The 24,539-nt window shown below is 37.6% G+C and overlaps 1 protein-coding gene across 2 annotated transcripts in view; it reads left to right on the plus strand.

Moving 5' to 3' along the window:
* Nucleotides 1-18,213, plus strand: part of CNIH3 (cornichon family AMPA receptor auxiliary protein 3) — a 45,403-nt gene extending 27,190 nt beyond the window's left edge. Inside the window, exons 3-6 of one of the 2 annotated variants that reach the window (XM_074168394.1) lie at nucleotides 1,401-1,448; nucleotides 13,076-13,188; nucleotides 15,245-15,388; nucleotides 17,130-18,213. In XM_074168394.1, coding sequence (XP_074024495.1) covers nucleotides 1,401-1,448; nucleotides 13,076-13,188; nucleotides 15,245-15,388; nucleotides 17,130-17,157 — 333 coding nt within the window. In that variant the 3' untranslated portion in view covers nucleotides 17,158-18,213. The remainder of the gene's footprint in view (nucleotides 1-1,400; nucleotides 1,449-13,075; nucleotides 13,189-15,244; nucleotides 15,389-17,129) is intronic. The other variant, XM_074168395.1, reaches the window with a different exon arrangement.
* Nucleotides 18,214-24,539: the final 6,326 nt, after the last annotated feature.

The raw sequence follows: 24,539 nt of genomic DNA on the forward strand, positions 1-24,539 counted from the left end.
GGTTAAATATCACCCTGGGACTGTAAACTCAGTTTTACCTAATGAACCAAAACGCAACCCAGATTTTAGCATATGAAAATTCTTCTGTTAATTACAGCTGTAATCTAGGGTGATTTTGCAAACTACAGCTAAACATGCATCCGATTTGTACCACCAGAACTGAGAGCAAAACTTGGCTCCCCGTCACCTCACTGGGAATTGCAATGATTATGGCAGGTGCTGAATTTGATCTCTGCAGAGTATCAATTATTGAATTGCCTACAAATGATAACCAGATGGAGTAGCTAGTACTTCGCCATTTAATCTTGTTTCATAACTCTGCAGAGGATTTGCGGTACTGCTTAGACCAGTGATGATTTTAAGCATAATCTTTACGTGAATCTTTGAATAAGAAGACTTGTTCACTGTTCACTAACACATAAGCAAAGAATGAGAAGAGAAGAAAAATTTTATGAAGAAATCCTATAGAGAACTTCAATGAGAGTAATCTGGTTTTGAATTTACTGGAAGTAATCTGATTTTGACTTCACTTTATCTGTTTTTATTTCGCATCTTGAGAACTGCACACAAGGAATGTGTATTTATATGTACCAAATTCTAGTCATTTGTTCTCTTCCTAAAACTTGCAAGATGTTCCATGGAGATAATTTCCTCATATTTTAAAATGGTAATGGAATTGGTCTCCAGGATAAAAAAAAGTTAGTAAGTCCCTGTTTCAATCATATTAGTGGTATGATCAAAAAGTTAATAGTAGAATTTGCAGTAAAATGCAGCAAAGTGTTCTGTGATAAGTTGACATTTTTGATGCTCTTCTATGAAACTTTCTGTGATAACACAAGCAATAATCTCAGATTTCTTTCTTCTGCATAGTATATATGTTGATGCCTTTTATATTGACGTAAAAGGAAGATTTTTAGCAGATATAAGAAATATCTTTGGTCAAGTGTATTTTCTTTTTTCCCTGTGCATAGTTGTGTGTGCCCATATTTTGTCTTTTTGGTAAAGATTGGCACTATTGGATAGAGTCATAAATGCTGACTTAAAAAAAGAAGTTGCAGCCTCTGGCTCAAGGCTAACACAGACTTGAATCCCCAGTTCGTATTGTTACACCCAGTAACAGATTAAAAAATAACTTATTGGGACTTTGAAATGGGTAAATCATTTAGCTTGCAAGCAGTAGGTAATAAGTGAATACTATAATTTCAGATTAATAACATGTGTTGCTTTCCTGCAGCCATTAATTATGATCTTGACCCATTTTAATCGTAATAGCTTTTGTCTTTATTTCTTATTTTTATTTATATTTATATATATATATTTATATATATTAATTCTTAAATATTGTCTTTAATTTATAAAATCAGCTAATCTCCTACCTTTTTCCCACTTTTTCTTGACAGAGAGAGCGGCTGAGAAATATTGAGCGTATTTGCTTCCTCCTGCGAAAGGTGAGCATAAACTAGCCCAGGATTTGTGAAGCTGGTGAGAATTAAAGCCATCCAGTGGCAGTGTGTAGAAGTCATGATGACCTTGGAAGGACAAAGCAAGACATAATAGAGGATTTCTGGATAAGAACTGAAATTTCAGAACATCAGCCCATTCGTTTTGAAACATTCTTTTTGAAGGCAGTGAATCATTTTGCAGTTGCAGCTTGCAGTGCTTATAAAAGCACCTATTAAAAAAAAAAAGCTATTTAAAAAAACTATAAAGCCCTATCAACTGATAATATTGTTGTAGTACAGGCTTTAGAAATACCCTTTTTTGAACAGTGGCTTACTATTTGATAAACTAAATATTTTATGAGCTACATATTTAACGTTTAAGTTTTTTAATCGGGTGAATAGAAAAGTTGATAGAGTATTTATTTTAACTTGATACAAGAGGGATGCTGAGAGCCTCAGTTTCTGAGGAATTTGAGAAAGCTCATAAACTGTAGGATTGATGCATTCATGGGTTACTTATCTGTAGCTTGAAAGAGAGTTTTTATAAACACTCGTTATTCTCCTGACTCTGTCCCATTGAAGCCAAAATAATCATAATTCCAAACTATTTTATTCTATGTGTTTGTTTCTATGAGTTGCCTTCCTCAGAGTAGTAATGGAGCCACCTAAATTATTCTGCACTTCTGCTTAAAAAGGTCATCCCTGAAGTATGGGCTGCTGACTGCATCCTCAAGCTAAGAACTAAATTCAGATATGGTTTTGAGAAACTGATGTTTTTTTAGAGATTTTGGGAAAGCCCGTGCTAGGGATTATTGGTTTGGGGTGATCTAAAGGTGTGACTGTGACTCTGTGCAGAATCTCTGAAGTGTTGTTCTCTGGTCAGTCAGAACCTGAGTCGTGTCTGTTTGGCACCATTATGAGCATGTTGACTGTTAGGAGCCACATTTAAGTACATATTCAGCCTGTTTACGACATTAGGGATATGAAAATTGGAGAAAATACTTATCATCAGTAGCTTTCCATGATATCAAATAGGCAGTCAGCCAGTTTCAAGCTGTGTTCCAGTTTATTTGATGTGAAGCAACTGGTGAGTGGTAATGTATTAATAAACGTGAGCCCCATGGGAATGCCTTGCCTGCAACAGTGTTTAATTTTTATTGAGCCTCAGTGTGAACAGAAAAATGGAGCATTTTGGCTAATTACAGACTCTCTATTCATAAGGGACTGGCTCGCTTCTGGTTCACTTCAACAGTTTGTTAATTTAGCCTCTTCTTCAAAGTTCTTTGGGGAAACATTTGTTTTAATTGAGAGATTATATGCAAGAAGAGGAAGGTGCAATAGCTACAGAGATTTGTAGTCTTCAAATCTGACAATCACTAAAAAAAGCTGTAGTTTATTTAGTATAAAGGATTCACTGTTGGGGAAAATTCTGGAAATACAGTGAAGAGCTGAGTTCCAGCTATATAGATACAGGAAAATAGCAGTTAGGACGTTTTCAACAAACAGTAAATATATCCCTCATTATAACATCGTGTGGCTTTAGGTCTGTTTCTATGGAACAACAACATATCTGTTTTCCTATGTCTTGAACTCAGATAATTCTTTTAAAAGGCTTTGAAAATGGTGATATCTTGCTATTTATGACATTAGAACTAAGATCTGCTGTAAATCTGTTTTTTAAAGAGATTATAGCTAGGTTATAAAATTATATTCAGTTTCATTGTGTGCTGGTTCTTGAGTATTATTACATGGACATACAATATGTCCTATAAATCTGATCCCAGCGGGCAAAGAGTTTCTTAAGGGTGGATTTTCAGTTTTATCTCCAAAATACTTGAAGAAGATTATTAACAAACAGTGATCAGGTATGTGATATGTCACCAGTTATTTACATTTTCCAAAATAGAACTGAAGATGTAATTGTTCTGCATCCAGGCATTTTCTGACGTTTGGTTTGGGGAAAATCTTTCTATATCATTAAGAAAAGTAGGGATCATGTGAAGCATGTATATATATGGTGCTGGCACGTGTACGTGCATGTACATGTGGTCCATGCTTTCTGGTGCTATAGAATTAGAAATAGGTCAGTGTAAGTTTCCTGGTTACTGGAGAATGATTGATTATGTATAAAGAACTTTGTATAGCCATGGACAAATCTCTTCTAGTCTGAAGTAAAGGCAAGGAAGGACTTATTTTCTGAAGCCAGCACAAAGCGAGGTTCTCTCAGGATACGGGCATCTCATTTTATTTCAGAGGGCTATACTTCATAGTATAGATCTGTGTTCGTGTGTGTGCTGTAACCTGTTGAGGTGTGCCATATAAGTCTACCGTGATTTTTATGATTAAATATTTTGGTGGGGGGAATATATTCAGTTAATGATGACAGTGATATTATATAATTGCAATTGCAGTTGTATTTCAAGAAATATACCTACCTGATTGATTCCTGTTGGATTTGCTTATTTTAGCATTAGGGACAATTAGGAATTTCTTAGTTAAAACATGGTCTATTTCATTAATCAACCACTGTAATATTATTACTTTACCTTTGAGGAAATTTAAATCAAGTTATGCATCATAATTTTTTAATTAGTTTGATAAATCATTACTAAGGAGGAGAACCGATTGAACTGGCTTCCTGCTCAGCAAACATATTTCAAACTTCAGTTCGCTCATGCCAAGCACTGCTGAACAATATAAGTGACCTTTCTCAAATTATCAGCAAATATTTGTTTTTAAACTTCATTAAGCTGAAGTGAGAGTGATTTATGAACAGCAGAACTGGAACTTACCTAGGAAGAAATTGAGGTGGATATGACAGACTTTTACTCATTTTCCTACTGTAGTGGAGTGTTTAGTTAAGCTAGGCATAAAATTTGTAAAACTGTGAGTATAAGAAAATATTGTACCAGAGCTCAATCGTTTTTCTGGATTTAATTTGGTCTGGGGGTTTTTTTGGTTGTTTTTTTGTTTTGGTTTGGTTTGATTTTTTTCAAGTCCTGAAGGGATGATTGGAAGAGAGCAAATTCAGCAAGAAATCCAACCACAGGCAAGGTGACATTAGTCCCAGAGATGTTCCAGACGAACCTGAACTGTCTTGAAAAATACAAACAAATACACAGACAACCCTGCAGGGACAACTTTTGAATAACAAAATGTAGCCGCTTCAGGGTTCCACTACTGGCAGTAGCAACAGTAGATTGTAAATCAGGAGCTCGGATGTTTGGAAAAAAACCAAACAACAACAAAACCTCTTCACCTAATCTTTTCTGAAGCAAGTTTTAATGCTTTAGTCAGGAGGTTGGGGTTTGCCAATCCTTGGTCTGTTCTAGTGCTTCTGTCACTGTGGCTTCCCGTTGAGCTGGATCTGTGAGAGTAGTGGTGGAAATTTATTCTGTACTCAATAGTTCTGGTGTTTTCTGGTTTCAATTCTAGTTTTACTACTCTGCAAAAATAAAATAAATGTATCTTTTAAATTTATATTCCACAGGATATGCCCTAATACACAGCACAGTTACGTCTTACCGTATTTGGTAAATAATCAGAACCAATGTTACCTTAAAGAGCAACTATAGAAATTCTATACAGACTGAGATACTGTAAATAAAATATAAAACCTAGTGAGCATAATATATAATTCCAGGTACCCGAGTGTCTGCACACAACTTTGTTTTGGTATGTTTCCACATTTAAATATTCTGGAAAAAAAAAAGTGAAAATTACTTACATGTATGAAAGTAAGAGTAAATCAGAGATAATGTGATGGATTTTAAGTGTGTGTTTCTGCATATGTCAGTTGGTTGCTTCGTCATGGATTCAGGGATTTATAGAAGTGTGACACTTTTAGCAAGTCTGCAGGCTGCTAGTCATTAGCAGAGTACTTCTGTAAGCCTATAGCATGGTTCATTAAAATGTTTCATGTACGGTTATATAAGCAAATTTAGCAAATGTGATGTGTAATCACAAGGAATTTTTGAAGTTGTGTGTTTCCATCCATATGTAAGAAGGAATCCTACTTTCTTCTTGGGATTGAAAAATCTCATAGGCAGTAGCTACAGCAGTAAGACGATTAGTTTGTTGCAGATCTAGCAGCACTAGTTTTATCTTTTGTAGTGCTATAAATTCTTTACAACCTCAGTAAAGATGTTTTAATTCTTCATTTAGTCATACTTGACAGAAAAAGCACTGTGTGACATTTTTCCTGTTAACAGTGATTGCTACAATGATGGAGCACATGAACTTTGTCCATTCTCATTTAGAGACCAAAGAGTTCATCATTGTTACTGGTTTCTCAGTATATATTGTATTTCTTGATGTATCTAATGCTTTCTCTTTTCTTAGCTCATCAATATGATGAAAATGCTGAGTTCTGACTAATTATCTGGGCAGCAGGAAAACTGTCAGGAGAGTCGCCCTACTGAGTGACTGGGAGCATAAACCCTAATCAAGAGACAATGTGGATAACTTCTGTAGAATGAGTATAGAATTATCTATACAGAAAACATACCGCAGGTACCCAGGTAGTTCTTCAGTGCTTTGTCTCCCTGTGACTCAGTGCAATACAGAAGGTTATGTTTTGCCATTCTTTGAATTTTGCTTTTTTTTTTTTATTTGCTTAGTTGGATACTTTAATCTTTTAAAGGCCCTGTGGTGCTTCAGCCAGAGACTCTTTTCAGCAAGACTTGGGTCTCCTTTTCTATTATGTATTCATTAGTGTTTGTGTTACGGCAACGCTTCCAGACTCAGGTAAAGAATAAAGCCTTGTGCCAGGTGCTACAAAAAACACATGCTAATAAATATGAAGAGCATTTGTTTACACTCACAAAACACATACAGAACAGGAAAGCAAAGGTTGCGCAGCTGATCTGATGATAGAAATCTTGTTTTCAGAGAGCTACTTAGTTTTCTCGTTAGCAGGCATAGTGTGAATCTTTTAATTGAAGCTAAAAATTTGTTTACTGATTTTGAGGGCTCTGGTGGTTCATTGAGTTAATAATTGCGTGTAGTCTTTAATCTCTACAGCAGCTGTTCAAATCCAGCCCCGTCTGGACTCAGACTCAAACTACTGTTGTCCGTTTGATGACTGTTGGGAGTAAAATTATCTTGTGGTGCGCTTAGAGACTTGTGATGCTTGCTCTACAGAAACACTAATAAACATAGACAATATGATGAGATAGATCTCTGTCAACATCATAGTGAGTAGGAGCTACACTCTGCTATACAGATGCAAACATAATTACCTCTAAGCTGCCTCAGAAGAAATTCTACAATTTGCATGCAGGCACTGGAATAAAGGATATTGCTGTTTCTAAAGCATTAATTAGACCTGCAGATTTTGTAGGATGTAAGCTTGCCATGCTGTACACATTCTGTCAGTTAGGACTTGGACTGTAATTATAACATCTTTCATAAAACTAAATTTATTTAAGTTCTCTGTTGTTTGAAGTCACCTAGGACTTTTAGAAGTATGTTAGACTGAGCATGTGTGAGACATAAAACTGGTGTGTATTTCAGTACTTATTTGAAAGATACTGCTATTAAATGATAAAGCCAACTTTCTTCTGGTCTTCAGAGTGGCGCTGACAAGGTATTTTTATATTATGAATGAGTAACTTTACACGCTAAGGATAAAATTTGAAGTTAGATAAAAATGTATTAGTACACAATTTTTAGTTTATGTACATCATGACTTATGGAGGAGTTCTTTGTAGCTGATTTTGGTACAGCATCTCTTGTTAGTCAAAAGAGGCATCAGATAAATTTTAAATCTGCTGCTCGTGTGAAGGGCAGGGCTGTCCTTAGGTTGGGCAAGTGAAAGAAAGAAGAATGTAGCTTGACAGGGAAAGTGGGGATATGGGAAAAGCAAGTAAATTATTTTTAACTGAAGTATTATAATTTTCACTATCCCTATGTTGGTTTAATTGTCTTCTGCAGCTTGCCTAAAAGAGGATGGAGTTAACATATTGATAGTGTATCACACCTGGTAGAGATTTTGTTTGCATGTGGGACATAAAGATTTTCCCTGAATCTTGCAATAAATTTACAGTATAGATAAAACTTAGGCCTTTGGTACCATTGTTGCTTTTGCTCTTTTGCACCCTGAGAGGAAACTCACAACAGATCATCTAAAAGCTTCTCAGCTCCCCTCTCTGAAGTCTTTTCTGCCTACTCTTTTGTTACATTTCTTATCTATGAAGTGTGGAATGGGGTAAAATGGGGGTGTGCCCTGTTCAATTAGTCTCTTGGGCACCCCTGTAGTTTTAATTTCATCAGAAAGAGTGGAACTTGGCACAGTGACTATTTTGCAGAACTTAAAGTAGAATTGGGACCAAAGAGTTGGCAGTATTTATACTTTCTGCAGAAATAATCCCATAAATGTAGCGTGACTAGAGATTAGTGCATCTCTTCTTCACACTTTTTATTTTATTGTAAATATATTGGGTTCATATTTACTAGAAAGGTATTACTATTGCAGTAAAAATACTCAACATAAACCCTTTCGTCCCTTCCTTGTATGAAGGACTGTATCTGGAAAGAAAGTCCTTAAATTAGGACTTAGGAACTTAGAGAAAGTAGGGTATTTCTGGCAGGCAATTCATTCACTACTGGTACTCATTTATTATGTGGCTTGTGCCAGTACTATTTTTAGTCAAATCTGTAAGTTCCTGATTTCAGCACTTTTGAAAAGTTAGAAGATAACAATTGTTATTTTTAGCAATCGTTACCTAAGGATGTCTGTGTGCTTACCTAGGGATAATGAAAAGATACATCCTGCTGTTCCTGCAGAGGTGTTCAAAGCAGGGGTAGATTGTAAGGGGAAAAGTTCCAAAACTATTGCAAGAGAGAAGAGTTCAAACTTGTGACTCGGTCATGGTTTGGTCCTTACCCACCTTTTACTCCAGGGAGGAAGTAAGATTTGCCTGTGTGATGCCTGAGGGAAATTGAAATATCCTTTGAAGGGAGACACATGTGGTTATTCATAATATTAGTATTCATGAAAATATTTATGTATAAAACTATTTTAGGATAACCAACTGTATTTTGCTGTTAATTTAATCTTTTAAATGTTTATTCAATAATTAAAGTGGCAAACAAAGTCTCACCCTGTCATAGATGACCTCTTGCCTTACAATTCAGCTTCTTCCGGTACTGTTTTGGAGGATTTGTAAACATATGTCCTCACGATATCAGAGCATCACAAATAACACCAGAATAAGGCTGAAGATGCAGCAAAAATGTGTATGAGTAACTGTTGCCTGTAACGTACTCCTGAGAGCAGTGTACTTCTCAGCTGCTTGAGATAATGTAATTTATGCATCTGTTCCTCTGAGCTGTGTGGAAGATATTGGCAAAATTTGACTTGCTAATGGACTGTATTTACTCTGATTTGGTATGCAATAAAGTAAATATTTGCATTTTAATAAAACTAAAGGAATTAGGGTTAAATCAAAAGTCACTATTGTGTTTAACAGAAGGTTCGTTGTGGGTGTAAGTCAGCATCAGACCCTATAAAGCCACTATGCCATTACACAAAGCAATATAATACCTAAAAATAGAGTGCAATAATTTTACATCCTTGTTATATGGATGAAAATTGTTTCTGCTGGGAGTTACATGTCCTACCTTGCATTTAGGTGCTGATATTTTCAATAAAGCTGTTAGAATAGCAGGGCCTATTCTAACCTGCACCGTACCAAATCTGCTTCCTCAGACTGACAGTCTTTACATGCTGGATACAGCAACAGCCCTTTGGTGAACACTTAGTTTTCAGCATTTATGGAACTGTCAGTCTCAGGCAGACCCCCTGGAGAAGGCCTGAGGGCCCTTCCTGTGCCATGCAGATGGCTCAACTTCGTTTTAATGATTGCTGAGATTTCCACATTCATAGACCTGCCTGTGAAATGAGGGGCTGGTTTTCCAGATCCTAACAAACAGCTGGGGTGCTAATTGTCATTCTCACCAGTTTGGGGGAGAGCAGACAAAGCCAGCACGAGCTCTTGGAATAACCCAGCTGCGGGGTGTCCTGGCTGGTTGTGTCTGAAACACAATAGTGAGGTAGCGCAAGAAAGCCTATTACCCTATTTTGTGTTGCTGTGGTGAAAATTAGAGAAGTTCGCACTCCAGGGTTGCTAACCCAGCTTCTGTTACTGGGTCTGAATTAACGCTAAAAAAAGAAAGGTTGTGAAGATCTCTCCTGGTCCCTGCTGAGTGGAAAAGAACAGTTAGCAGAGGAGATACACTTGGAAGATCACAGCACATCTGCCTTAATGATGTGCCTTCCAAGGACAGGGCACTTTCTGAATTGTGCTGGTACCCTGCAGGCCTTAGAGCGGTCTTTTTTTAAAATCTGTTTCATAACCTCTTTACCTGTTGGCTGTTATGACCTCCCATAGGCTCTGCAATGCAGAAATATTTATAGATATTCTTGATGAGTGTCCATAAAGACCTGAGCTTCCTCTGTCACTCTTGTTGAAGTTATTATTTGTATTATGGCAACGCTTAAATATTCTAGTCATAAACTAGGTCCAGTGGCATCTATAGATTTTAAATATAATTATCCCCATGTTCCAGGAGGCAAAAATGAGACAATGAGAAGTGAAATGATAGGCCTAAATATAGGCATGTTTAGTAGCTGAGATGGAAAGAGCATCCAGAAATCCTGTGTTTTAATATTAGATCTGGTACTGTGTTACAGATGGATATGAGTGCTTTGTGAGAATGATAATTAGGTTCTTTGTGTTACTCATTTCATTGTCTGGTATTTGTGCTGTGGAGTGATTTATGTTCACATCCACTTAATACTGTTAAAAGAAATTCCAATGGTGCATTAGAATAATGAATTTTCCTTTACAAATAATTGGCTTTGTCCTGCTTCACTTCATTGTGGTCCAGAAAGGTGGAGGGGTGAAAACACAGATCTTACATCTTTTCTTTTATTTCTGCTGTGCATTTGGTCCATAACATTGAGTCCTGCATGAGTGCACTATTGCTCTCCCCCAGATAAAATGGGGAAGAGTCTATCTACATGTGCATCTATGGGTGTACTACTTTGTATGAGGATATATTGAATATTTATGGTGAGATGGTAATGATAGGAGTATGATATCTACCTAGGAACTTACATTTTAAATGCAAATGGTGGATTGTGAATAAGGATTTTGAATATTTACTGATGTGGATATTTACTTAAATATACACCTCAGAGCAAAACTTAAAAAGGTATAGCAGTTTCTTTCCCTTGCTTATGTTATAGCAAAAGGTGTTTCTGATCAGCAGCTTTTTGGTCTACAAGCTGACTTCATTTTCAGTCTTTCCTGTGGTTTTCCACAGGGAAATGTCAGCAAGTGGAACTTGTGGTGATAAATTGCTAATGCCATTCATTAGCTTGGGACTCAAAGGGACCAGGTTATAGCCCTTAAGAATTGTGCTGCTTTGCAAATTTCTCCTTCAAATCTGTGTTCCATAACCATCTCGAGACATCATATCGAACTGTGTCAGAAAGCAGTGGTCATTATCTGAATCAAAGTACTTCAAAATAGAAGTATACTGTTTATATCCTAACATATTTACCATCTGATGGACGTATACGCTCCCCTAGAAATGAATTAAAGACCTTAGTTTAATTCCTATTGCACAGCTCTCTGTATTGCAGAAGTTGCTGTTGTCGTTGACTACCTCAGCAGGAGCAGTAAAGACTGAAAGGTACTTGTTTCTCCACCAGCTTTCTTCTCGCCAGAAGCCGAATCCTGTTTGCTGAAGCTGATTGAAAGTTTCCGTTGGTTTCAGAGGACTTTGTGTCAAACTGCAGGATGGTGTTTACAGCCAAGAACTGAGGCAGTGTTATTTTTCAGTTATTTAGTTATTCAGCTATTCAGTTTACTTTTCTTCACAAGCCTTACTGTTAGCACCTTTCTATGCTATATGCTTTCGGTTATCTCATCTCCTTTTAGATTTGGTCTCTTAAGTAAATCACCTGAATATAAACTGTGGATAGTTTTGCCAGCTTGGCTTTGTTTGCTTCTTTGCATGCATTCTCTTCAGAAACTGTGATCAGCACTGATCCTTTGTTTATTTATGTCCAGACGAAAATATCACTCCAAGAAAAAGGTGAAGAGACATAAATGACCCATTTGTTACTCTGTCAAAAGTATAGGTAGATTTAATTTACACCAGGAACTGTGAGTAGAAAGTGAGTCTGTTTCACTGCTTCCTTTGTTTCCTTTCTAATTTCACAGCAGATTTTTTGTTTGTTTGTTTGTTTTTTTTTAAGCTCTGTATAATTTTTCACCATGGGCTTCCTTCCCTGTTATTACCAGCCAGCCCACTGATCAGGCACCAGGGTTGTGTTATTGCTAAGTTTGGGGATTCTGTTGGAATCAGAAATCAAATATGTGATAATGAATGTAATACGCTTTTAAGTACTGTGGTGTTCAGTGGGTAGATGTACATCATAAAGACCTTTCTTGTCTGCAATTTGTGATGAAGATGAATCATTCTTTGGGGAAAGGTTATAGTCATGTTGTAAATAGCATTCTAAAAAATGAGAAAAAAAAAAAAAGAAAAAGAAAATCCAGCAGTGATAAATAACTACCATCTGGAATCTGAACTATGTAATTGTATCATGATTCGTCATCCCCATAAGATAAGCTTTTGAGAATGTTTAGGTTCAAGGCATAGACAGACAGATATCGAAATGTGTTAACTACTTCCAGTACTGAAGTTAAATGAAAGTAAAAAAAATATGTTCCATCTGAGGTGGAAAGACTTGTAGAACCAAGAAGATGGAATTCATTGCAGCACAGCTGTATGGGATTAGGTAGGAACTGGGAATAGCTGTACAGTAGGCTTTACTTTGTTTCAAAAAATAGGGCTCACTTTAATTATTTGACAGATGAACATGAATTTACATCAAAAGAAGCCCCTCAAATGCTTTTTGTGGTTTGACTTTTGTTGATGTAGCTCCAAGATGCAACAAGGGATACAGATGAACTGTGTTTGGGATTGTCTAGCTTTGAGAAATATGTACTGTTGGAAATGAATTTCTTCTGTGACTTGAATGAAGAAAAGATACAGAGATTTCTGAGAAAAGGAAGAAAACAAGAGAAGAAAGCCAGCTAAGAAATGGGAAAGCAGTGAAAATAAAGCAAAATGCCTTTAGAAATAACTACTCTGAATCAACATAATATAAATTTCTGCTTCTGCCAGCTGCCCACTCACTTTCTCTTTTAATAGAAAGAATCATCTTGGGTCTGAAACAAGTAGTATGGGAAGGCATGGATTTACTAAGGAAGTGAGTTTCCTGTCATGGTGTGTTTTACTCGCAACGCTGATGTAGTAATAGATTTGATCGCTTTGGGGTGTATATAACAGATCAAAATGGTAGAAACAGCCTTTTCTTTTTTCAAGGATGCTCCTCCACTATAGAATTGAAGCTTCGGTAGTAGCTTTATTATCTCCTTTCTGAATGCACCACTAATGACACTTAGTTCTTTAAGAAGTCTTTTACAGACATTCATTTAGTCTCACAATGCTTCTGTGAGGGATGCAGTAATATCCTCTACATGTTTGCTTAGGTGACTAAAATCAAAGAAGTGTTTTACTGACATCTGTTATTTCTGTTCCTTTCTTTTTAGCTGGTGTTGCCGGAGTACTCTATCCATAGTCTCTTCTGCATAATGTTTTTGTGCGCTCAAGAGTGGCTCACTTTGGGGTTAAATGTTCCTTTGCTTTTTTATCACTTCTGGAGGTAAGCCCATCTTTTATATGCTGACTGCTTGTTAGCCTTATTTTCCAACTCAGCACACAGGCAGATTATATGAACTATGAAGCGCAATGATAGGAGTATGGCTGAATATCTTTTGCCTATAAGCAGCTGAAACTTATGTTTCCAGAGAAAAAGTAAATACTTTTCATGAACATTTAGGTTGCGTAAAGAAAACACAGTATAAATGTGTTTATATTCACTGAGGGGTTTTTAGGTTTGGTCACGTAAGACCAGCTTTAATGTTTCCTGGACAGTGCAGCTGCTGCACCTTCCTCTGCATCCTAGTGGAGGATCAGCCTTCTGTGGGCTCTGAAGACAACCAAGAGATAGCAGGTTTTGTGACTGTCAGTCTGGAGTCTTCACTAGTTTTGCATTTCCATAGTGTTTGTAAAAGCACAGATGATTTTTGTCTGTCAGGGTCTCTTTGTGTTACAAAGATACTTATAGAGGCAGATAGCTCCTGTCGTTGAAAGATAATTCTGTAAAGAAGGCAAAACTATTATCTCAACCAGGAACTAAAAAGTAGTAACTTTTTTACCCAAGCTAGATAAAACCCCCTTTTTTAACCTAATCTAATAGTTACCTAGTAACAATTTTCTGCCAAAGCTTGGTAGTAACATAGTCATATGATAAACTATATTATTCAGAAGTTAGAGTGCCAGTATAGTTCTCAGAAAGCTAAATGGAGTGAAGCTACAAGTGCGTTTCTCCCTATTGGTTGGGTGCAATAAAAATGTTTTATGGTGCTGTTTTACTAAGGGTTAACAACCAAAGCGTGACACTAATACTGGTTTAAAAAAGTTTTTTAAAAAGCTAAAATTTGTATTTTATGACCAAAGTGAAAATGATTAGACTCTAAATAATGATAACAATCTTTGGAGAGAACTTCTGATTGTGTTTGTTTCCGTGGTTCTCCATGTGCTTTGCTCTAATTACTCCATCATTTCTGCTCATTTAACCACAAACAGGTTTGTGTTCGTTGTGTGAAGTTCTGCACAAAACTATGGGAAGATACTGTGTAATGTCTTAATCCCAATGGAGATAATTAAGCAAGGTTTCAGCTGTGGTCTCTGTAAAAGGATTTGTAATGTTATTAGAGATTGTAAGTTGATGTGACTAATATTGGAAGGGAGGAAGGCAAAGTTATTATGAGAACATTTACTTTCAAAGTTTGCTGCTGGTCACATGTTCATGGATTTTATATCTATCTATCTATCTGTCTGTCTGTCTATCTATCAGCAATCCCAGCAATCTTCAGTGGTGATGTTACTATTTCAAAGCAACAGAAATAATGGTATTTCATCTGATTTGTGCTGATCTTAAAGCAGTTCATTAACTTTGTTGAGGACTTCTTTTTTGGTTTGCTTTTGCTTTTTACTGCAAGTAACTGAGACAAAAGCTCCTTTGCCAAAAAAAGTTCTTTTGTCAGGATATTCTCAAACATCCAGTCATTGCTGAGAGTAAATAGAAATTTCTCCAATGTAAGAAGAAAAACATTTGCCAATTAAAATTATATGGATGATAAATTTTTGAGCAGTGCTACGTATAGAAAACATTAATCAGCCAGCTCTTATATTACTCCATATTGACTTTTCAGAGTTGAAGGAACTGAGCTATCAGTTGGTTGAGACTGTCACCTTTCATCACCTCTGAAATCGGTTCTGTAGATGCAGTTAAAGCCCAGTAATTCTTCCCCCACGCTGTGATCACAAGCCGCCGCGTATTGTCACTCACAATATGTAAGTTATTAGTGAGTAAGCCAGAAAAAACTCCATAGGGAGAGTGTTTCAATCTAAGAATTAATAGAACACAGAAAGCCCATATTCATGAATTTCTTGGTTCTATAAGAATGGCCTGCTTAGACTAGTGTCCTGATTTTAATGTCTGAAAATAAAGGTTTGAAAAAGAAAGGAAAATTCCTTCTATATCATGGAAGATGGGTTTAGTTCTGAGCTGATGATCAGGAGGGTGTATATCTGCACATATTTAGTACAGAATGTTACAGAGTCTTTCCAGATGTCTTCTCCTGCTCTTTCAGGTATTTTCGTTGCCCAGCAGATAGTTCAGAGCTAGCGTATGATCCACCTGCAGTCATGAATGCAGATACCTTGAGTTACTGTCAGAAAGAGGCCTGGTGTAAGCTAGCTTTCTATCTCCTTTCCTTCTTCTACTATCTGTACTGGTAAGTCTTGTCATTTCACTAAGGAAGTAGTAGCTGCTTTTCATTTGACGTGTGAAGTTGTATTTAGGAATGACTGGAACCAACTGGCTTGTTTCCTTAGTCTTACAAAACTTGCTTCTTATCTCAATTCGGGGAAGCATGCCCACTTACAGCAGTGTGTACTTATATCTACGGACACCTCAGTAGAGATTATTAAGCATTTATCAAGACCCGAGCCAGGTCTCAGGGCCAGCCCAAGGAAAAAATGTTTGCTCCTCTGCGTAGTCTCTTAGGATGGATGAAATAGCAAATGTTATGATAATGGCATTACAGCAAATAAAAATTATAATGTGCAGGTTTAGGAATAAATTCTATTCTGTGCTATACCAGCTGATTTTCTTCTTACGATTCAAGAGAATCGTAAGAAAAATACTACAGCTGCCAATGTAGGTGGTGCTCAAGATGGTAAGTAAGTGGGTGGGTAGACGGTGGGCAGGAACATGGGGTGCTGTAGTCATTCCTAAAACCTCCCTTTTATGACAGGGTAAGCCTGTGTGTGGTCCAAACCCCTAATTTCAGTACATGCTTGAAGATACGCTCCCCAGTTGTGTGTTGTCCTCCCTGCCCCTTTTAGCTGTCAGGTGTCCTTAGTGCACAGTCAGAAATGCCCAGTGCAAGAACACGTGAGGATCATATTGAAGGTAAAGCCTTGGCAGAATCCAAGGTGCTTTTAGTCACCCCTGTAATCATGCCATAAAACTACTTGACAATATAGGTTAACAAATTTTAAATTGAGGTGTTGTTTTGTGATGTCCTTCTACTCCTTCTTCCGTAATGTATTTGCACGCAGTGCCTCCTCAAGCCAGTCCTGCATGCACTAATCCCTCTTGTATGCTAGTGGAAGAAGATAAATGTTATTTTTCCTTTGATCACCGGTCTGTTATCTGTTCTGTTGTTCCCCATCTCTTGAACATTGTTGCAGGCTGATATTTCTCAATATTACTTTTAAATACTATTGACAACAAAGTTTTCTGCCCATATGTGCACATGTATGTGCCTTTATCTGCATACGTGAGAGGGAGTAAGAAAGTCAAAGGGTCCAGGCCCCCAGAAGCTGCTCAGTGCCTAACTCAGATGGATGGGCATGAGAAAATAAGCAGGACTTTAGCATCCAGTAGCTTCTTTATTTATTAATACTATTAATAAAATAATATTAATTACATTCACTTTTGATGTGGTTTCTTGGGTATTGTCAGAATTAGAATTGCTGCAAAACGGACCCATGGCAATCTACTGTGATTTCTTTGCTTTCCAGAATTGCATTTAATATGTACAGATTCACTCCAGCTGGTGCCTGCATTTTGTCTTTCCTAAGGGAAACAAAATAATGCAGTTTCAAGGGAGGACTCGCCTGCCCTGCCGAGAGTTGCTAGTTGAAGTTTTAAACATCAAACACGCTAAAGCAAAATGGTTTTGTTTCTTCCCTGTTCAAATTCAGACATCAGACTGCACTTTAATAAGCTCAGACACAGCTTGTGGTGCAGTAGGATGTTGATAATGAATTTGTTATTTCTTGAGTGCTTTTTGATACCAGTCTTGAATACACCGTAATTAAGATGCTTTAGAGAGATGGAAAAAATGCAAAGGAAAGCACAGACCATTACAGTCAGACCTGAGGAACAGACAGTAAAGGGTTATAAAAATCAAAGTGCTCTGTATGCTTCAAAAGAATACTTTCATATTGTCTTTCTTTTACATTCAGCATGATCTACACTTTGGTGAGCTCTTAACTGAAAGATCATCATTAAAGACTGAAAACAACAAAGGCTGGAGGTGTAAGGATGGGTGAGCCAAGTGATACATGATTTAAAAAAAAAAGAAAAGTAAAGAGATGAAAACTTTGAACCCAAGAAGTAAGTAGAGTACGTGAAAGAGAGACCCAGCAAGAAGAAGCAGAATACCATTGGAGAATGGCTGAGTAAACTGTGTTTATCACCTTTTTCTCAGCGTGGTGCAGTAAATGACTTTCAAAACCCAAACAAAGCAAAAAAATGCAACAAGGTGGGCCAAGTTACAGAACTACTAACCTCTTGAGGGATAATGCTGCTTGGTTAAGTGGACTCATTATAAACTGTAGCCCCTACTGTCTTCCAGGGAGCAAAGTTTCTTTTCTTAATGACAGTTCTGGACTGAGGAAGCAGAGGGCAAGATCGTCTTACAGATATACAATAGTCTGGATGAGCACCGACTGGAGTTCAGATAAAACATGGGACTGTTCTGCAGGGATATTCACATGACACTAATCAAACAGGGATGTTGGATCTTGTAGAATTGCTTCGGTGATTTTTCCCCACCCATAACGACAATAACGAAATAATTTGCAGTTGCTGTTTTCTAATGGTATGTAGGTGAACAGCCAGTATGTTTCTGTACTTCATTTGTGATGCACCAATAACATGTATAAATACTTCGGGCGCTTCCTAATCATGCCAAACACTTATCAGAACAAAGTTCCTCTGACTGCAAAAAGAGGCAAAACCTACATATATTAAGGAGGATTGTAACAGACGTGTTATATTCATCACAATGCTGGATAACAAAATACTGGACCAGCTAATGGTGGTCTGTAATTCTGGTTTGCAACTTTATTTCTGCTGTCAAATTTGAGCTGAAATGAATGCACAAAATGTTTTTGTCTTGTATTAAGTTCGTATTGAAAGAAGTTCAGTTTTTTTATAATTTAAAAGTTTTTAAATTTTATCATAATTCACATTTAAATTCATATATATGGGCTGTGTATATATATATATATGAATATACAAATACACATCTACATAAACACTTACAATCTCTTTATATTTTAGCTTAATCTGTTTGATTGACAGGTCAAAGGCATCAAGTGTCCAGAACTGCTGCTAAATACATTTCAGCGCTGAACCTAGTGGAGTAGGGCTGGTTCCCTCAAAGTCACTAAGGTATTTGCGTGTGGTCACTGGTGCTCTGGGGTAGTAGACAAGCCTGTAAGATCAAGACTAACACAAGTCCGTGCACAGAGGCCTCTTGGGTCTTGCATTGTGAATGAGCCAGGAGGAGATCTTGCTACCAGGTCTTGTTAGCAGTAGCTCATTGCTGACCCTGTAAGATTTGGTCTGGCTTTTGGGAGCCAAGAGATTCTTCTTTTACCAAACTCTGAGGACTTTTTAGTCTGGGCACAGGACTTGATGTGATATCACATTCAGCACTGCCTCTCTGCTAACATACTTGTTTTAGAGCACAGTGCAGAAGCAATAGCTGAATTGGAGACATCTCATGTCTGGCAAGGTCCAGTCGGAGCCGGGGTGACTTCATGTGTCTGGCATGGGCTGGACTGCCAGCAGGTCAGCTGCTTGCCTGCATGGCTGGGCAGAAGCTCTGTGAGTTTTTTGTAACTGGCATTACACCTAATTCTTGACTTTACACAAACGGCACTTATATATGTAGATCTTCTGAATGTAGCATCAGGTGACTTCAAGGAGATAATATGTGAATGGATGTGCCAGGTCATTTGAAACATGCTCTTTGTTTCAGACAAGTTCATCACTATACTTATCAAACTCCACTTGAAAGCAGAACAGTTTGTTTGATCCCACTACTGCTATAAGCAAGCGTTTCTGGGATCTCACTGCTCTGGTACTAGAAAGTTTTTCTGCATTTCCAGAGTAAACTTATTCTTGGATAATTTATTCCACTTGCTTCTGAGCCAACATTAACCTAAATACACCTTATCTCATGATGTTTAAAACCCTGATATGTATAGAGAGCAGTCCTTTCCAGCTTCCATTCTGTTCAAAATGAACGGTCTCTTTTTCCGTCCTCCCACGGAAAAGTGCTCCATTCTCCATGTCTTTAAAGGATTTCTCTGTTGTCTTTCCAGTCAAATTAATCTTTCTTAAAAGTGGATGGTCACTGCTGTTCATGGTATTCTGGAGAGTATATTGCCCTAAATAGTCCTTACTACGAATGAACAATGAAAGTTAACATTCTCAGTTCTTTCCAATAATCCTTATTCAAAAACAGTAATCCCACCAATCTCAATAGCATTTTGTTTCTCTTCAAGAAAAATCTTAATTTAAAGTCAGTGGAAAAATTGTTTATTATGAGGATACTTTCCCTTTCATTGAATTGTTTAATACGAGGATACTTTTCCTTTCATTGAATCTGACAGCAGAGCAAGATACAGCAAGGGAAGTAAAGAAATGCATAGTTGTTGATGAAGAACAGAAGAAATGCTGTGATCTTTGGTCACAAGGCAGTCTCTTCCCCATGTCACACTATTAAGGGAGAAATAATTTGTGCTATCCCTTTTGTTTCCAGTTCCTCCTTGTTGGTTGGTTGAGGCTAGAGATTTCCTCCCCAAGCCTGCTCCCTTCCTGTCTCTTCTGCTGGACGGGTGAATGCCATTACTTAGGACCAGCAGTTTCCTTCTCTCATGTGCTCTGGTGATACAGATAAATCCCACAAAAATCATAAGAAAATACGTCACCTCTTTCTGCCGCTTCGAACAGGTGTGCAAGGAACACACACTTAAATGAGTATTCATTTTCCTCATTTGCACCATCTGTAAAGTCAGAATGGTGATAGCTTGTGATGTTTTTCCATACATATAATACTCTTTTTTTTTTTTTCATAACTATTGGATCTGCTTAATGGAAAAAGGTAGGGGGTGGTAAAAAATGTGAGAGGGTGAGGCCTGAATGAGCTGCCCATTTCTGGAAGTGATGGAAAGGCAGCCCCGTTGGCAAGGTGTTGCTCTGTGCTTCTGCCCCTCCTATTTATAGCCAGGTAATTGCAGCGATGCTGAGTAAAATTGTTGCTGCTCTGACTGTTTCAGTTTCAAATACAGCAAATCAATACTGATAGCAGAATGCTTCGCCTACAAATAATTAACTACACTTAAGCTGTCAGAAATGTTTTTCCATCTGTTTCCTTGGGCCGTACTCTTCCTTTTGCACTAAGACACTGGAAGTGGAAGAAAAAGTTCTTCAGCCTACACCTTCTTACAGGAACTGCACTGAGGTGGTTCTGATCTGGCCCTGCTGTTGAGGTCATGATTACTCATACGTTAGTATGGGTGTTAGCAATCTATTACTTTTCCTTTCTCCATTCTGTCTCCACACAGATATTTTTGTAAAATAAAATTTTTACAGAGCATGGTCCAAACTCTTTGAATTTGCCATGGATCTTCTGTTGTTTCCAATAGACTTCAGTTAATGTTCGTTACTCTAGAGCTACAAGGGAAATAGTTTCATACTGGAAAGGCCCTAGAGTTTTGCCGGAAGGGATCCCATCCTTTAGATCTTGATATCACATCCATTTAACTGTATTATATTAAAAGAGGAACATGCATTTCAGAGGGATAAGTGCAGCATTTCAGTGCTTATGCCAGACTGTTAAAGAAATTTATACCAACATGGCAAAAATCTGACTTCATGAAAATCAGTGGAAATCTTGCCCCTTATGTGGTGTGAGCCTCAGTTAGCATTGTACAATTTCCACCAAGAGGTCAATGGAAAATAAAAACAGAAAAAAACCCAAAAGCAGTAGGTTTAGTTAATTAATAATGTTATTGGATGTTACGTAAATCTTGGATTGCTACAAACAGAACTGGAGATAAAAAGCTTGAAATAAAGCAAGGTTTTTTTCATTTGGGATGCAACAAATCCTAGACTGCCGTTGATGCTGCACTGAACTTTGCATTGGTGATCTGAATCCGTACTCCTGCTCTGGTGAGTTTTTTTTGATCATTCATTGCTCATGAACGCATTGCTCTGATTTATTTTTGTTCTGCACAGTAATGCAGTTGTAGGTGGGAAGGAGGGTAAATGCTGCTCCAAAGTACAGCATTCCCTTTTTTTTTTCCTCCCAGGTAACCTATGAACATGCTGTAACAAAATTCTAATGATGTATTTCAGTGGTACACCTCAACCTAAGAATGAAACTGTTTGCTGCAGTTCTAGAAATATTTTTAAGTGCTTACACAGTTAAAGTAGTTATTTTCTTGCCTTTAAATTCTGGCCAACTTTGCATGTAAGAGAAAATATACTTCTGTGGCACAATTCCATGACTTTCTGGGTAGTGAAACTCTCAGTAAAGCTTTGAGGGTTGTAAAGTGCTTTTAAATTGTTTTGGTTTATTTTTTTTTTCTAATAATGAGACCCTATATGTAGGTCATATATTATGGAAATGGAGTGAAGAGTTAAAAAGCCAAAGTCTCTTTTTTAATCCAAAGCTTGAATATTGCTCCTTTTTTCCCCCATGAAGTATCCCTGGTATCACCAGTCTCTTGACAGATGTGAAGGAATCTGACTGTCCCTCTGTTCTGACAGTTCCAGTCTTGTTACACAGATTTGCAAGCCCTGACCATTAGCCTGAAATACTGACTGGGAAGCATAGCTCCTACAAACCAGACCAAGATTTATGGAAATGTCTTAAGGAACACAGCAGTCTTATGGAATAGCTCTCACCTGTGCATAGGAATATAGAGTACCGAGCAAGTAATAGTACAAGTAGTATATAGCACAAGTCATATAATACAAGGAAACCAGAATTTCTGCTCCATCTGTAATGCATTTTTTGTAATACGGTATTTTTTTTTTTTGGTGTAAAAAGCAATATAAATTACAAGACAGTAGATTATCAGACTGTGGCAGGTAACAGGAATGCAAAGTTTGACCATAGTTGTTTCTCAACATTTGAAATAATTGCTGTTTCCGGCAGAGTTATTGACAGCTCAGAGTTACTGGAGGTGCAAATTGTAATGTTAATAGCAGCTTTAGAAATACATACATTTGCTTCTTTTGGAATAAGAATCCATGTTTCTTTCTAAAACATGGATTTTTCTTTCTTTCTTTCCATGTTTCTTTCTAAAACATGGATAAAATTTTCAGACCCTACCTGACTCTCAGTATATAGCAAATTTAAATGTAATACAAAAAAAACACAAATGAAATGCGAATACAAAATATAGCAAACATGGCAGATTCTTTAGCATATTTCTAGAGAGCCTTGTTATTCAAAGGTAATTTCTAGGTTTGATGTCATTTATCGCGGATCTCTAGACTGTTGAAGCCCACTTCAGTGCTGCCATTGTCAACAACAACAGTACCACAAGAACATGAGCAAATACAAGCTTGGTTATGTCTTCCCAACTGCCCAGAAACATCTCATCATGTAGCCACACTTACTGCAGAGCAGATGACATCCACTTTGTCACTTTGAATCACTTGACCTTTCAGAAGGTAAGAACATCACAGTGCAAAATTCTTAGCCCTTTGCAGCCGATTATGTTGACATACCTTGTCTTTACAAGCACACACTTGTCTCCAGGTTGAAAAAATACCATCAGGCAAGAGCAATTTTCACTGTTCTTGAGCTTCAGCTTTTACTGGTTTGGGATGGGACTTTTTTGTCTGAAAGGAAGATTTATTCCTCTGCCCAGTGACCAGCATCACTACATCAGTTTTGGAAGCCTTCCTCCCACCTCACCCTTTTATTGGGTGCATTTTAGTATACTAAATCCATGTCTTTGAAATGGGTTTCTCTTCAGGTCTGATTTTTAGCATTCCTGCTCTTCAGTGTTGAGTAGTCACCCAGCCATAAAGTATATAAATGAATTGTAATTAGGACAAGAGGAAATGGCCTCAAGTTGTGTCAGGGGAGGTTTAGGATGGATATTAGGAAAAATTTTTACACTGAAAGGGTTATTAAGCACTGGAATGGGCTGCCTAGGGAAGTGGTTGAGTCACTGTCCCTGGAGGTATTTAAAAGTTGGACAGATGTGGTGCTGAGGGACATGGTTTAGTGGTGGACTTGGCAGTGTTAGGTTGATGGTTGGACTCGACGATCCTAAAGGTCCCTTCCAACCCAGACGATTCTATGATTCTATAAAAACAGGAGCACTGAAAGAAAATTGAGAGGCAAAGATGTGAAACATGAAAAGAAATGTGTCCCATTTTAATCAACGAATGCATTGTCAGAACAGGTACAAATGTCAGGACACCAAATGCTCAGTATTGTTCCATGTGAACCTATACCCTCATACAGATAGCAAACACTTCCATAGTTACATTTGGAAGAATAAAACTATAGAAGAGTTAGAAACCTACAGCTTTCACGAGCCATCCAGTTGCCAGTGGTTTGAGCACAGCAGCCTGTTTACCTGATGACCAGCTTATCTATTACACAGTATTTTCCACTTTTGTTCTGAAATGTCTGGAGGTGGCTGCTGTCAGAGATGGGAGCTGAAGTCATATGGACCATTGCTGTGTTTGTTCAAGGACTCAGACTCTGTTCTCAAATGACCATAAATCCAGCATATCCACTGAATTTGAAACTGTGTTTCAAATTATTAAGTTCTTTGCCCTGAGGATAAAAATTTCAAAATTTCCTAAATGATTTTGCAGTGTAAGTCTAATTTGGATATTTACTTATTAGAGCTGAGGATCCTAAGAACCTCTTGAAAGTGAAATGAAACACTTGTCCGTATACCAAGACCTCAGTGTGCAGGAGAAACCGGTAAGAATTTGCCCCATGGTAGCTATTCCTCACCAGGCGCTTCTGTTTGCACTCTGTGGCCTTGTAAAGCTCAAGTCTGCAGTTTCACAGGTAGTTTGCACGGGAAGTGCCCACAGAGATCCTTAATGTGGAATAGCGAATGTATTCTTCAGTCCTTTGTTACTCTTTAGATTCACTTTCCCTACAGATGAATCCTTAGACTCCTAAATACTTTAGACACTTCAAAATATTATTTGAGCATGGTCCACTCACTTCTGTTAGCTGCAGGGTATGTCCTCTAATCAGCTAAACAGAAAGGCTATAAAAATAAGGCAAAGCCAGATAATCCCTCTTAAGAAATGAAGGTCTCATGGTTGAATTATCAGAGCTGAGAAAATGAGAGTTCAGTTCTTGCCCGTTACACAGCCTTCCTTTGTCACTTGGGGCAGGCACTTAATCTCTCAGCTCACCATCTCCTAACTGGAAGTGATGGCGCTTCCTTTCTCCCTCATTTTCTCTGTCTTGTCACTTCAGATCATGAGCCCTTGGGAGATAGAGCTGTTTCTGAGTAATGACTGGCACTGCATAGCAGAAATTGGGAATTACACATATAGATGCTATTATAATCATAAATACTTGA

The sequence above is a fragment of the Numenius arquata genome, chromosome 2, assembly GCF_964106895.1.
Source record: "Numenius arquata chromosome 2, bNumArq3.hap1.1, whole genome shotgun sequence".
In the NCBI taxonomy this organism is placed as follows: domain Eukaryota; kingdom Metazoa; phylum Chordata; class Aves; order Charadriiformes; family Scolopacidae; genus Numenius; species Numenius arquata.